We start from the raw sequence: 14,428 nt of genomic DNA on the forward strand, positions 1-14,428 counted from the left end.
TCTACTATAAATACTACTGAAAAAAGTTTACAATATGTGAATCTTACATATCTCAAATTTACAGCATCCGCAGCCTATGGTGGAACAATGGACAGAACGGGAATACAGAACTCGGACAAAGCAGTCGACTGAGCGCGCGCAAATTCGCAACATTGAAAGTGTTAGGACAATCGTAACTTTACCATGCAGTGATTACAAAACATGGTTACACCAACAACAATCGAAGAGTTTAATTGCGGCAAACGGAAAATCCATTGAAGATGGAGAAGATGAAGATATGCCTGATTTAAACATTCATACCTTTTGACGGCTGACTGGCGCAGTGGGCAGCAACCCTGCTGTCTGAGTCCATGGCCGTGGGTTCGATTCCCACAACTGGAACATGTGTGTGTGATGAACATGAATGTTTTTCAGTGTCTGGGTGTTTATCTGTATATTACAAGTATTTATGTATATTATTCATAAAAATATTCATTAGTCATCTTAGTTCCCATAACACAAGCTACACTTACTTTGGGGCAAGATGGCCATGTGTGTATTGTCGTAGTATATTTATTTATTATTTATTATGCCTTAAGAACTTGTTACCTAAACTTTTTTGATTTTAAGAATTATTTTAATCAGAGCGCCATATATTTAAAGTAATCCAAAGTGGCAATTTCTGGATGAAGCAGATAAGATACAGAAATGTGCCTATGCCAAAAAAGTACCTGTACTTTTAAATCGTGTACTGACAAACGTAACAGACCATAAATATAGAACACAAAACTCTTGAATTCGTAAAATACGGTAGATATCAGACAGTTTTATAATCGTTGTTACCATTTATCAAGCATTTCGATTACAAGTTTTTCAAGGAAATACCCATTTATATCGATAAATTTATTATAAAAGTCCCCGCATAGTTATTTTTTGTTTATTTAAAAATAATCAAAATGTGTGCGATTACAAAAATAGCTCTTGTTATGTGCGTTGCTGCAACAGGTATTTTGAGAGTTGATTATTCAAAAGATATAAAACATGTTAATATATTACAGTTACATATTCTGATATTGGTGAAATTCGAGTGCCTCTCTGTAAATCTAGTGATAGAAATAGTGCTCCTTTTTAAGCTTCAATTATTTATTTATAGTTCAAGAGGCAAAGGGGTTTTTACTTAACGGTTTTTAGTAAAATGAACTATAACAGTAGTTAATTCATTTTCCTAAGATTAAAATCTGACATGTTATTTAGCCTCTACACATAAGTAATATAAGACCTAGATTTTTAGGCGCTGGTTATGTCCAGCAGTGGACGTAGATTTGAAACAACGATCTGTTTTTATTATCATTAATCTATGATCTAATCGACGTTCGTATCGGGGCCCTTCCGGGTCACAAAAGTTTCAATTGATCTTATACCACACAAGTTTTAGAATTGGCAGACAAACTTTTACGAGGGTAAAAGTTAACGCAAAAATAGCCCGTTAAGTTTTGGTGCCACTTAGCGGAATTCAGTAATAGATACTTCCAAATTTATTGAAGGTCGGAACTGGGAGTACTTAATTGTCTTACTTTTGTTGCTAGGAACCTTTTTCAAAACATACAAAATAAACTTAGATATAAGTCACGATAAGAAAAGACTGACGATCACTTTGATTTTAATGTTCTACAAATAAAAAAATATTTTCTCCCTATAGCGCACAGCTTCAACTTAGGACCAACCCAAATTGTGTTCCATTTGTTCACGAGGTTAGTATTTTCTAGCAAATATAAGGTGTGACACGTAACATAAATTATTTATTATTTTTTAAATGTTATAGGTACTTCTTACATTAATTTAATTTGTAAAAAAACGTAATCTACGTATTTAGTTAAGCAAAGAAATAAATGAGTTTATGATCGTTCGGATTATTAAACAGAACTTGAAGATAAAAGAGTTAAAGATTTATTATTTGAAGATAGTAAAATTGCGTTTGAAATTAGTAGGTACTGAAAGTAAAACAGTCATGTCAAATACCTAAATGAAAAAAAAACAAACAAGTAGCAGTGTGGTTTTATCTTTCATTCTATGGACAATAAGATAGGAATCAAAATTTTTATCTTTATCGTAATACGTTTAAATAAATATTTTATAGATTCACGGATAGTCAGATTACTATTAATAAAACTCTTCATTATCTATGTCATAGAAGATTATCATCAAAATCTGAATTAATATTTCCGCTACGTTAATTTATAGAAAGATTAGCTAAGATGATCTTGTATGCAGGCAGAATTTGACTCATTGATATTATATGACTCCGACGTTGTATGTATATGATTTCAGACAAAACCCTACGCAAAGTCAACCGCTGCTTCCTTCCCAGGCATCGCTTTTAGCTTCAGGGTTCCAGTACGATCGCCCTACTGTCCTCACAATCCACAGCCATGGCCCAGGCGTTGCTGGAAATTTTAATGCTCATGTTGTTTCTGGTATATATATTTTTTCATTATTTAATATATTTGTATGTTACTTTATGCTTTTGCATAAAATACTTACGTTACGTTAGTAAACTGCTAACGATAGAAAACACCTCGCGTAAAACTTGAAGGTTGCCAGTATGTCCAGTAACTAGTCGTTTAACTTTTGATTATATGGAATTTTTTTACCTGTGTTTGCTACAAGCTGAAGTGTACTTGTGTGTATGTGTGAGTACACCTTCTTAATGCCATCTATCGACGGGAACTCCTAGATCAAAATAGCAATTAGCAATACAATAATTTTAGATTTTTTTTTTATAGGAATAATAAGCGGACCGAATACCGCGGAGGAATAATAGGATATATCGCCTATTAATAGGTAGTCGCAGGCAGGCCTCAGATTTCTTGGACATTAACGTAAATATTTGTATTTTTTATTCAAGCTTATCTCGCCGTGCAAGACATTAACGTGCTCGCCGTTGACTGGAGCCCTGGTTCTTCTACCTACACTACAGGACTCGCCAGCATTCCCCAAGTTGGCCGTGTTGTCGCCCAGTTTGTAAATCTACTAAGTAATGACTTCGGCTACAATACCGCTAATATTCACATCGTTGGTGTTGGTCTTGGAGGCCATGCTGCAGGTATCGCTGCCCGGATGATAAATGGAAACGTACCTCGCATTATTGGTAAGATTATTGTGATATTATTTTACGCAACTCACACGATAGTACCAAGACCTTTTATACAAATATAAAGTACATCATTACATTCATAATGCATTGCTAGTTCTCGAAGCAGGGTTGTAACGTTGTACAGAAATCAATTTCGAAGAAAATTCTGTTAATTCTTATACTATCAATCACCGGCATGCATCTTCATACCCTGTGCATACACGCCACTGCTATCAATGTAATGCTATCTATGTCTAAGGCAGCCAAGGTCCTTGTTACACTTAGAATTCTAGATGAAATTATATTTTTGGGAGTTACTCTAAAATCTCTCATCACGCTTATGATTTTTTCCGGCGCCCTAAACGTTTCAAATCGTATTACCTCAAGATGAACAATCTACTATTATTTTTCTACTAGTCTTATAGGAGGATTTTTCATAAACGTACCTATTTATATTATGTTGTCATGATTGCTAATGTACAGTAGGCCTACTTGTTAAAGGTTAACATTTAAAAATATTGTTGGTCCAGAATTTTCTCCGGGTTGTCTTTCAAAGTCAGGTTTGTTTCAGCTCTCGATCCATCTCTTCCTGGCTGGACCCATCATCCTGACAAGCTAACCAAAAACGACGCAGACCTTGTAGAAGTCATTCACACCACAGCCGGTCTATATGGTTATGACTATCCTTTGGGCGACATAGACTTTTACCCCAACGGTGGTGCTTGGCAGGTCGGTTGTGTCGACGTTTCCTGCTCTCACACCTACGCCTTCGTCTTTTATGCTGAGTCTCTACGTGCTGACATTCCTAATGCAAACGCACCTAGATTCGTTGGTACTGCTTGTGAATCTTATGAAGAAGCTATTGAGTTGATTTGTACGGGAGCACGCGATGTTGTGTTTGGAGGAACTGCCGCAAAGACAGGGTAAGTCGTAAAAATTAACACAAATATTTATGGACTCGTGGAGAGTTTTATGTTCCCTATTTTTAGGTTCCACTCCATGATAATAAGTGATTATAATTGAAAAAAGCTCAGGAGCTCTACTTAAATTAATTTTTTTTAAGTAGGCCTTTGTGTTTTGATGCAATAAAGTTTTTCTATCTATCTATTTATCTGTTTTCGACTGATTACCTAATCATAGATACGTTTCTATATTTACAGCGTAAGCGGCATCTATACGTTCGAGACTAACATAACACCCCCATTTGCCAGGAACTAAAGTGGAGGAAATTTAGAAATTAAATCATGTACTTAATATAAAATAAAGAGTTTATTTTATTCGAGCAAAACGATTATTTATTACTCACCTTTGCCTTTATTCCCTTTCTAATGTCCTGTTGACGAAAAATATTTAAGACCTAAAAAAGTCTAAGACAGCTTTTGTAGAGTAATTAGAGTCAAGTCAAGTTAAAAAATATCTGTAGGCCTATAGATGTACATTACGAGTACATGCAAAATGTGTACATTGTAGTGAGATGTCGGCGATAACCATATTACATTATTCGTAACTTAAACTAGAGCTACAAAGATTCCAAACGCGCCCTGGTCTAAGAAGAAACCTACAACAAACTTAGCCGGGTGTTCTTTTGCATTTGGTAAAAATGGCTTGAATGGGTTAAAATGGCGTGGTCCACTCCCGTGCCTTGGAACACTTTAAACCGCCTGTCTCGGTTATTGTCTCACACATGTGCCAACAATCGTTAAAGCACATCAACATTTGAGTAGCCTGGTCTATGCTCTCAAAATCCTCTAATCTACAAAAGACGGGGGTACCTACTCCGCAGAGAAACATGACAATAATGATATAAAATGTGGTAGGCTATTGGAAAAATACATTGAAACGAACATTGAAATATCAATATTCAGTTTGATTAGATGGATTAAAGTTGATGATATTATCAGTATTTATTATTGAATAATAATTTTTAATCGAGGAGTCATATTTTATTACTCGATAGGCAAGTAGCTACGGTGAAAATGTTAAAACTATTATCTTTTATATACGTTTTGTGTCTGGGCATTTCTTCTGGTAAGTTCTAGTATTTCTTTTTGATATTGTCATGTAATAAGGATGTAGGAAAATCATGTTACCTGCAGAATGTTTTATATTTACGTGAAATGACAAAAAAGAAGAGGCAGACCAAAGAAGAGATATATGCGTGTAAAAGGAGTACACAGTGAATTGACCGCTGATAAAAGTGAGTTTTTGAGGATGGCCCACCTGATGGTAAGTGAATAACCATCGCGTATAAATAGAGCAACACTTCGCAGGGCAAGTTAGAAACAAGTCTTTCAACGGCCGCCTTGTGTCCATCAACCAGAGTAACTGTGCTTTTAATTACACCGCCACCAGAAATAAGACATAAGCATGGCGGTTGTACTTATCCGGACGAACTCTGTCACAAAAAGCTTTACTACTACTAAACTGGAGTGGAAGAAGAAGACATGTAGTGCCGACCCCATTTAGCTGAGGATAAACTCAAGAAAAAGAAGTTCAATTATTAGAATTAATAGTAGGTATATTTACAACCGCAACTAATATAAATAAGTATGTTGCTAATATAAAGTTTACTATTTACGATCATTTTTTATTTAATATTCATTATTAATTCATAATAATGAATATTAAATAAATAAACTTTACCAATGAAATAAATAATACTTTCTGGTCCAGATCAATTTTAAGCAGAATTGAGCAATGGCCAATATAATTACGTCACGTAGTTAAATAGGTCAGTACGTCTTAGATGAATTGTACGGTATACTTACTTGCACACTTGTTTTAGCCTTACCAACAGATATAATTCTAAAGAATCAAGACGATGGACCACGTTACCAGTATGCGGATGATTCAAATGGTGCAATTCATCTAGTTGACTTGTGGCTATCTCTCGGAGATATTTTGAATGTAGCCAGATACAATCCTGATTCATCTAACGTTTACCATTTATTCACGAGGTACGGAAATATTTTGTATATTTGTAATTTTGTAAAATATATATGAACTCAAAATAAATAAATCTATCCTTAATCTTAAAATTTCATTCATGCAGATATTTTTGAATGACCTTGGAATGTTAAGCTACACTTGCCTTTGTTTCAGCAGGCACCTATATCTTTCTCAAGTTTTATTTCTTAAAAAGAAATTAATAATAAAATCAATAATAAATAATAAAACTTGTACAATAGAATAAGTCCTGTGCAATTCACACCTGGTAGAAGTGAATCCTACACATTTATGTGCTTTGTTTTTATCCTGATGTGTTTCATCGAGTTTCAAATCACAACGTTTCTAAAGAAGTTACATTTCGAAAATGTATTCACTTGTATATTGGTATTTATAAGTGTGAGATCAGAAGACTGGACGGTCCGGACGGACAAAATAAGTTAAAAAAAAGTAAAATGTTACCAAATTAAATTTAAAATAATTACTTAAAATTAATTTCAGAGCTAACCCATCTGTAAGTCAACCTTTGGTTAACAATAATGCAGGGCTACTCACAAGATCTAACTACAATCGCAATAGAAGAACAATAGTTCTTATCCATGGATGGTTGAATTCAGCGACATCCGATTTCAACACTGTACTAGTACCCGGTATGTTTTTTTATTATCAAAGACGATGCATGCAAATAAAACCAGTTTTCCTACTTATATATGAAAGTTATACTTTATATTTGGATGAAGATAAAATCAAATGAACAAAGAAGTTAAAAATCAGCCCTACGTATTCATTATATCCAATGCTTTAAGCAAAGAATTACAAGTTAAGAATACTACAAGCTAATAAACAAAACGGATCCAATGGATGTTTTATTTGTGATGTACCTTTAAATATTCGAGGTTAGACTTCAACTTCCATTTGTTTTGTTGATCTTTCTAGCTTTGTTGAGAGCTGAAGATCTAAACGTTATAGTCGTCGATTGGAGCAGAGGAGCTAATGCTATGAGGTACAGAGAAGCAAATGAAAACACCGTGTCCTCTGGGGGAGCCGTTGCTCGGTTTATTACCTGGTTGAATCAACAATCTGGTTCTACTCTCGCTCAGTATCATATAATAGGCCACGGACTTGGTGGACATCAGGCTGGTGTTGTTGGAAGAAATCTTCAAAGGCAAGTGCCTTATATCACAGGTGAGTTGTCTATTTTATTTGTATATTAAAATTTCTATTGAAAACAACCTTATGCCAAAAACTCGCACAAAGCGTTTAGCTTTTTTTTCTTATGCGCGATTTCTGTGTTTTCTTATTCTTACGACCTGGCTATCTTTAAAACTAGAGTAAATACACATCTTCTAGGCAAGCGCGCCTCATTTTAGGCCACATCTGCACTGTCTTGAAGTGGAATGTGGTCAAGAGCTATTCTTTCAGAAATAAAAAAAAAACTCTCGCGGTATCAACTGATTGACGTAAATGTTTGGATATGAAAAGTTAATATTAGTAAAATTGATCATTAAGGTAAGTTTTAAATGATACTTGCAGATTATTACAAATGCAAAAGTGAGTTCGAATGTTTTTTTTCCTTCAAGCATCGGCAACTTTCATATTTGTAATATTTGTAGAGCAGTATTTTATTTAGTATGTTATAATAATTCAAGGCAAATTCACAGAGAAGTTAGTTACAAATGTCTCACTAAATTCTGTGCCTGTCGTTACACTAATTGAGTCTATCGGAACAAGATTACCTGATGTAGGCATCATAATAAGTTGAAACTGCATTGCTTTAATGTTGTCGACGCTCTATTTTTGAATTATCGTTTGAATGGTAGATAGGTACGAGAAGTCATATGAAACTGCCGTTTTATGTAAAACTAGTCTTCATTCTGCAGGTTATTTTACGCCGATATTGATATCCGAGTGTATTTTACTTTCCTGGCTATGGTAAACGATTTCTCGTTGTTCATTTGCAGGTCTCGATCCAGCTCTTCTTGGTTGGGCAACCAACTTCAACAAGTTTCATCGAACAGACGGTCAGTACACAGAAGTCATCCACACCAACTATGGCATGTACGGCTATATTGCAGATCTGGGACACATGGACTTTTACCCTAACGGAGGTATATCAATGCCGGGCTGTGATTCTAATGCTTGTGACCACGCTAGAGCCTTCTTCTATATGGCAGAATCGATAACATCTGGAGGTTTTACTGGAAGGCAGTGTTTAAACTATTATGCTGCTGTTTTGATGATGTGCTCTGGACCGAGGACTTCAAGAATGGGCGGATTAATCCCTAAAAGAGGGTAGGTGTTACTTTTCTAAAAGGTTGATCATAGTAGGTGATTGCAATAATAAAGTTTTGTTTAAATACCTTACATTTGTTTCAGGTCAACTGGTGTGTTCTTGCTGGAGACTAATGCCAATCCGCCATTTTCACAGGGCTAGATAATTTACTGCAGCTTTATTTGTGCAATTTTTGCTTATGTATTAGTACGTAGTGATTTGAATGTAGGTTTATAATAATTTTACACCGCCTGTTTGTTCTCGCTTATGTTGTCCTAATCCGAAGATTGCCTGGCAGAGATCGCTTCTAAGCGATAAGGCCGCCTTGTGTATTCTATCCAATCTTTGTGTTTCTCTCCATCTTACTTTATTTCCTAATTGTGTAGTGGTGTAAAATAAAGAGTATAAATAAATAAAAAGCTCTTTCGTTTTATTCGGGATAGTATTAACTAGGTATAGGTTTCATCAAATAAGAATCTCACTACGTAAATAATATCATTATTATTCATTAATTTGTAATCACTAAACAGTACAAACATTACATCATTATTAAAGCAAATAAATAGGAGAAGACAAAGCGCTTTCTTTTTTTAAAAGAAGCGTCACACGATGGCAAGCAATAGCTTAACTACGAAATGCCTTTTTGTACTTAAGTCTACATTTAGGAATGAGGATTATCACAAATGGTTGGGGTGTTTGATGTTCTTTGGAGCCCTTCTTTGAGAACTGTCTTGAGCTGTGCTAGTAATAGGTTTGATTGTTGTAGTTTCATTTCTTTTTGTGGGGATATCTAGAAAGTTACTGAGGAATGCGATACCCTTTTCCGCAGTTATAACTAAGTCCGTTAAGAATCCTACATCAAAAGTGCTTTCTTCCGTTGCGGTTTCTTCAGTCGCCCTGTAATATAAAAATAATACAAAAAAATATTTTATTTTTATTAAGTGATAATAACATTGTGTGACTTACAATATATTGTTATATTAATTGGAATTATGATAACTTAAATGATATTTTCCTGCTATACTGAATGTTTAATCTTTACCAAGATTAGATATTTTCAATAATAGCATAACAAGTAGGTAACCCTCCAACTATCACCACTACTCCCCTGCTCGTGCGTGTTTCCCAAGTCGACTAAAGGGATATAAAGGAGAGCGTGCAGCAGCGCACTCTGTGCCACTACAACCATATTTTGCGATCACCAACCCGTCTATCCAGTGTGGTGATTATGGGCAAACTGTTATAGGCTATTGATGAAATATAACTCTAGTGCGTTATGCAACAAAGCAGCATAAATAACAGTAAAAACATCGAAATTCACCGTAAAAAAATATGTATGACGTCGAAAAGTGTTCGTCATCATTAAGAATCTCTCTTGAATTGAGAGGCTATTTTCGTTATTTGCTAGTTAAAAAGCAATGCATTCGTGTATTGAGTTTAAGATTATTAGAAGATTAGCTCCATAATATTTCATTCGAACTTACTCTTCTGGTTCTGCGGGAGGATCTTCCATTTCCATTCCCCCAGCAGTCGATTTGAAACAGCCGATCGGGAACTCCAGTTGAGCTTCTCCAAGCAATCTAGGTTCAAGCTCAAGACAACCACGAAGGCCGTCTGCAGTAGGAGCTAAGTCATTGAACTTGGCGCAGACTTGAGCAAACTTCCCAAAGACCTCCAGGCATATTGGTGCTGGATTGGCACCTTTAAAAGAATCGAATCGGAATCAATACAATTTTGTTAGTATAAATTTTTATAACTCGCAGTACAAAGCTACAGGCACCTAATTTGTAAAATATTCACAGAGTATTTGGTGTTTTATGTTATATCTCCGAGGCATTCGATTGCGTACAACATAAGTATTATATAAGTAAGCAACAAATGCGTGCAATATAATCAAAAACGTTGCAATTAATTTGATTACAGAAGGGATCCATGCAATGGGTGTGCATAAAGCCATAAAGTCTCGTGCATCATTTTCTACTTTAATGGGTGTCCCGCAAGGCTTAATATATTACTAGTTATAAATAAAAAGCTGATGTTAAAATTCGACCCGCTAACCGACATGAATTAGTGATATCTGCACATCGTCTGCGAAAGGTCCAGAAGTCCTTCGTGGGATTGAGCATTAGATTTAATAAAACAATTCCGAAAGTGATTTCTGAACATTCAAATGCATAAGCTTACACAATGAGTTAAAACACTTTTAGTACACTTTTATTACTTTACAATTGATACATTTCGAATGACAAGGTTGCGTTGAAGGATTCAGATTTGTTCTCATTTACTGTAAGATATTTGTAAATGCTTATGTGGAAAGGAACAACTGCTGAGTTTTGTCGGCTTCTTATCGTTAGAGTCTGCCTTCCTAAGTCCAAACTGGTGGGAAAAACTGACAGGCCTACGTGAAATAAATTAATTTTAAGAAAGTGTATATTTAGTAAATAACAAAATTTATTTACTAAATATACACTTTCTTGGTTGCGAGGAACCTCCCATGTAAATATTTGTACAGTAGAGCGAGTCATGTTTCTAGAATCCCGTACTACTTTTAAAGACAGAACTTACATTCTTGAAGCATGTAAGTTTAGCCATTCCTGTCAAAACAGCTACCTTAAAATAGGTGCGCAAAGGTCGATAAATTCTAATTACCTTGTATTTTAGAAGTGTGGATAAGATTTTTGCCATAAGACACGTTCACCGAGAATCCTTCTTCCGGTGACACATATTTCATATGTACGCATCCTAAAAATCACAAATATACAACGATAATTGATTCCTTATTGCATAATGAGAAAATTGTAGTTTTCTGTATTTTAACTTTAGTTTAAATGTGACACTTTGCCCTAAGTCACTGAACATACATGAGTCTCTTTACTTCTTATGTTAAACGGTTAGTACGATAGTAGTTAAATCAATTAATTTTAATCGTACAACCGTTTTGATTACTCTCGGATACCGTATAGCGTCGTCCTCATCATCATCATAATCATGTTATCCGATTAATGTCCAGTGCTGGACTATTTTAGGTCTCTTGTAAGAATTTTGAAAATCCACGGACTTTCGCCATCTGTCCGTGTGCCATCAACGTACATCTGGTATATGCGGTTCAAACACTTCGTGACCTCAGCGGAGCGTTCCTGTCCATTGCCAGTGAAGCTTTGAATATACTTGAGATAGTGCTAGATAAAGTGTCTTTAAAAAACGCTTTTAGTTTTTCGGTAAATTGTCTTACCAGGTCCACCAAGATCTACGAATGTGATGTTGAAATCAACACAGCACACGCAGGCTGGGCCTTTGCACATGCAGTTCCTGTTTGGCTGATCATTGCGTAGCTCTGGTACATCAATCAGTTTCTTACCGCCATCCCAGTCCAGATAGTCTATAAAGAAGAAAATGTTACAATCATTAGGTATTCGTAACTTTTTTAGGGAAAACGCTAGTCACTTTTGTAAGGATATAATTCAAAATACATGTTGCTGTGGGACTGTAAGTTATACCAAACTAGCTGAGTTTGCAGCAGTGTGGGGCATTGTTTAATAGATCTTATTGAATATATAAACGCGAAGTAGTAGAAAATAAGTTGTAGTCACCACCCTACTGCAAAAACATTTATGATCAACCTAAACCTGACATTCAGAAATTAGATTCCTTCTTAGGCATACTGTAAATCTTTAATTTCCATGGATAAGAAGTATATAAACGTTGGTAAAGAACAAACAGGTTTACACACATATACACGTTCGCATTTCTAATAGTAGCATGGATTATCTATAGAATAAAACATAGAATATGTTCTATGATGAGTTTTGCGAATTTGGGAATTTTAAAAATTTTCCAAAGGTAAACATTTAGAAATATTTTTTCTCTAAATACGTATAATAGTAATCAAGCACTTTTCGCATTTCGTACATTGCATAGAATTTTTGAATATTGTGCTTTTAGATATGGAGTATTTAAAAATATTTGTAAAATAAAACATTTACCAACATAAAACTTGCAATTGAAAGGAAAATGCATATTGGTAAAATCGACAGATATCATTTCAATTAGAAAGCTTTGACTTGTAGATTGCAACGATGCAAAGAAATAAAATAAAAATATTGAATTTAGTATCTCCTACTTTTTTGGAGTTGTTTCTCTATATAATATATCGACATAATATTGTAATCATTATCATCGTCATATCAACTCGATACCGGCCCATTAAAGAACACGAGTCTCCTCAAACAATGAGAAGGATACAAGTGGTAGTCCTGGCCCAGTGCGGATTGCTGGACTTCACATGCCTTTAAAAACATTAATTACCTAAAACACACACAACTTAAAAAGTTAAAGACGCGTGCTTGGACTCAAACTCGGCCTCTCGAAAGTGAAGCCGAAGTCCTAACCACTGGGCTAACATCGCTTCAATATTGTTATAGTTAACATATAACTACATACTTAGCAATTTTATGCCTTTGCGGTACCGACGTGCTTTCACATTTCACTTTCACTTAACAGTGTCCGGTGAATTGTTGTCAGTCAGTTCCACTTTAAGTTGAGTGATCTCATTGTTATAAGAACTGTAAGATTATATAACATATTTTGTGCGGTGTTAGAAGTTAAATAACTGTACCGTTAAAGGCAGGCAAATTGCTTGCTCTGACTACGAGAGATGCCTTTGTAATTTAACATATATAAAAATATAATGTAACATACATGAAGGGAATATCGTCCCTTCCTAATGATTTATGTGGTAAAAATCCTGCATGAATCAATAAGATCGACAGTCAGTCAGTCAGTCAGTCAGTCAGTCGGTCATACTGAAATTCATGCATTCATTCACTCTTTCATTCATTCATTTATTTACTTAGATATTAATTTTTATAATAAATAATAAAATTAAAACAAAACTGAACCTTCTCATTGTGGGAGGAGACCCGTGCCCTGTAGTGGGCCGTTATTGGGTTGATAAGATGATGGTACCAACAGATATGATTTTTTGCCCTTTTTATAGATAATGGTACGGAACCCTTCTTGCGCGATTCAGACTACCTTGGGTGGTTTATTCATATAAAATATTTACTTTATTGCAGAAATGCATATAAAGAGGTTTTATTAAAGTGTGAATCTAATTGCAGAGGTAATGTCTCTAATATCGAAGCCTTTCAAACAATCTTGCAACCGAAGCAGGGTAGAGTAGGAGAGCCGTAACAACCTACGGCAGACCCAGACAAAAACCAAACAAACAGACTAACAAGTTAAATGAAATTAAATAGATAGAAGTGTTTGGGTTATCATTATCATCATATCAACCCATTACCGGCCCGGTGTGTGCTGGTATTCGAACTCGGCTCCCCGAAAGTGTAGTCGAACCTCCTACCCACTGGGCTATCATCTTACGTTTAAATATTGATGTAAGAGGCACAAAGTCGTAATAGGCAAAAGGTTGACACTTCAATTTTATTTATTTGGATCTATTAAAAATATTTCGAATTACTCCGACGTAGGTATCGCGGAAGTGGATAAAATTTTTATGAATGTTAAAAAAAAAACAGTTAAAAAGTTTGAGTTGCCGATAGAATCATGGAGTATATTAAAAAAAAATTAGGTTCCTTTTATAACAAACACTTCTTTGTAATACTAAACTAATCAAGTACTGAATAACACTCATAAATTGGTGTCAATAACAGTTGTCTATGAATAAAGCTGTTCCAATAATTCAATTAATTATTCAAACACTCAAAGATACCATCAATCATAACCGCTTTCCTTTTACAAAGGTTTATACGAGTACTATGGCAGACTCACCTAAAATGCTGGCTCCGTTAGCAAGCGCAAGGTACGTCACAAACAAACCAAGTGTCACTTTAAGGGACATGTTGTGACACAATTAAACGGTTAATTTAATAAATGCGTATAAAGTGTATTTAATAGAGGATTGTATGGCGTAGAGAGGCGGACGACGCCAAAGCCGAGCCAACACTGACAACTGGTCCTTTCCTCGGATCTCTGCCGGTTTCACCTCTCACAATAGAAGGTGAAATTTAAAATAAAGCATAACGCAGTGTAGTAATAACATGCATCGATAAATGCACTGAGAAAGTGAGACTACGGGA

At 35.1% G+C, this 14,428-nt stretch overlaps 3 protein-coding genes across 3 annotated transcripts; 2 read left to right on the forward strand and 1 right to left on the reverse strand.

The window, feature by feature from the left end:
- Positions 1-935: 935 nt before the first annotated feature.
- On the forward strand, positions 936-4,330 carry LOC120630318 (pancreatic triacylglycerol lipase-like). The gene is made up of 6 exons (XM_039899513.1): positions 936-984; positions 1,679-1,730; positions 2,308-2,453; positions 2,885-3,127; positions 3,684-4,035; positions 4,273-4,330. Exons 1-6 carry the CDS (start codon positions 936-938, stop codon positions 4,328-4,330), a joined length of 900 nt encoding a protein of 299 aa, XP_039755447.1.
- Positions 4,331-5,266: 936 nt separating this feature from the next.
- LOC120630326 (pancreatic triacylglycerol lipase-like) lies at positions 5,267-8,492 on the forward strand. Its single transcript, XM_039899524.1, has 6 exons — positions 5,267-5,309; positions 5,898-6,069; positions 6,560-6,708; positions 6,995-7,243; positions 8,020-8,350; positions 8,435-8,492. The coding sequence occupies exons 1-6, from the start codon at positions 5,267-5,269 to the stop codon at positions 8,490-8,492; spliced, it is 1,002 nt and encodes a 333-aa protein (XP_039755458.1).
- Positions 8,493-9,007: 515 nt separating this feature from the next.
- Positions 9,008-14,190, reverse strand: LOC120634618. The gene is made up of 5 exons (XM_039905354.1): positions 14,121-14,190; positions 11,563-11,709; positions 10,980-11,072; positions 9,815-10,031; positions 9,008-9,227 (listed from the first exon to the last, which is right to left on the reverse strand). Exons 1-5 carry the CDS (start codon positions 14,188-14,190, stop codon positions 9,008-9,010), a joined length of 747 nt encoding a protein of 248 aa, XP_039761288.1.
- Positions 14,191-14,428: the final 238 nt, after the last annotated feature.

This window comes from Pararge aegeria, chromosome 2 (genome assembly GCF_905163445.1).
Source record: "Pararge aegeria chromosome 2, ilParAegt1.1, whole genome shotgun sequence".
Lineage (NCBI taxonomy): Eukaryota > Metazoa > Arthropoda > Insecta > Lepidoptera > Nymphalidae > Pararge > Pararge aegeria.

Coding starts and splice junctions, on each gene's coding strand:
- LOC120630318 (XM_039899513.1), top strand. CDS start 936: ATGTGTGCGATTACAAAAATAGCTCTTGTTATGTGCGTTGCTGCAACA. Junction 1,731..2,307: donor GTGTTCCATTTGTTCACGAG/GTTAGTATTTTC, acceptor ATATGATTTCAG/ACAAAACCCTACGCAAAGTC. Junction 4,036..4,272: donor GGAACTGCCGCAAAGACAGG/GTAAGTCGTAAA, acceptor CTATATTTACAG/CGTAAGCGGCATCTATACGT.
- LOC120630326 (XM_039899524.1), top strand. CDS start 5,267: ATGCGTGTAAAAGGAGTACACAGTGAATTGACCGCTGATAAAA. Junction 6,070..6,559: donor GTTTACCATTTATTCACGAG/GTACGGAAATAT, acceptor AATTAATTTCAG/AGCTAACCCATCTGTAAGTC. Junction 6,709..6,994: donor CAACACTGTACTAGTACCCG/GTATGTTTTTTT, acceptor TGATCTTTCTAG/CTTTGTTGAGAGCTGAAGAT.
- LOC120634618 (XM_039905354.1), bottom strand. CDS start 14,190: ATGTCCCTTAAAGTGACACTTGGTTTGTTTGTGACGTACCTTGCGCTT. Junction 11,710..14,120: donor TAACGGAGCCAGCATTTTAG/GTGAGTCTGCCA, acceptor TCTTCTTTATAG/ACTATCTGGACTGGGATGGC. Junction 10,032..10,979: donor CCACACTTCTAAAATACAAG/GTAATTAGAATT, acceptor ATTCTTTTAAAG/GTGCCAATCCAGCACCAATA.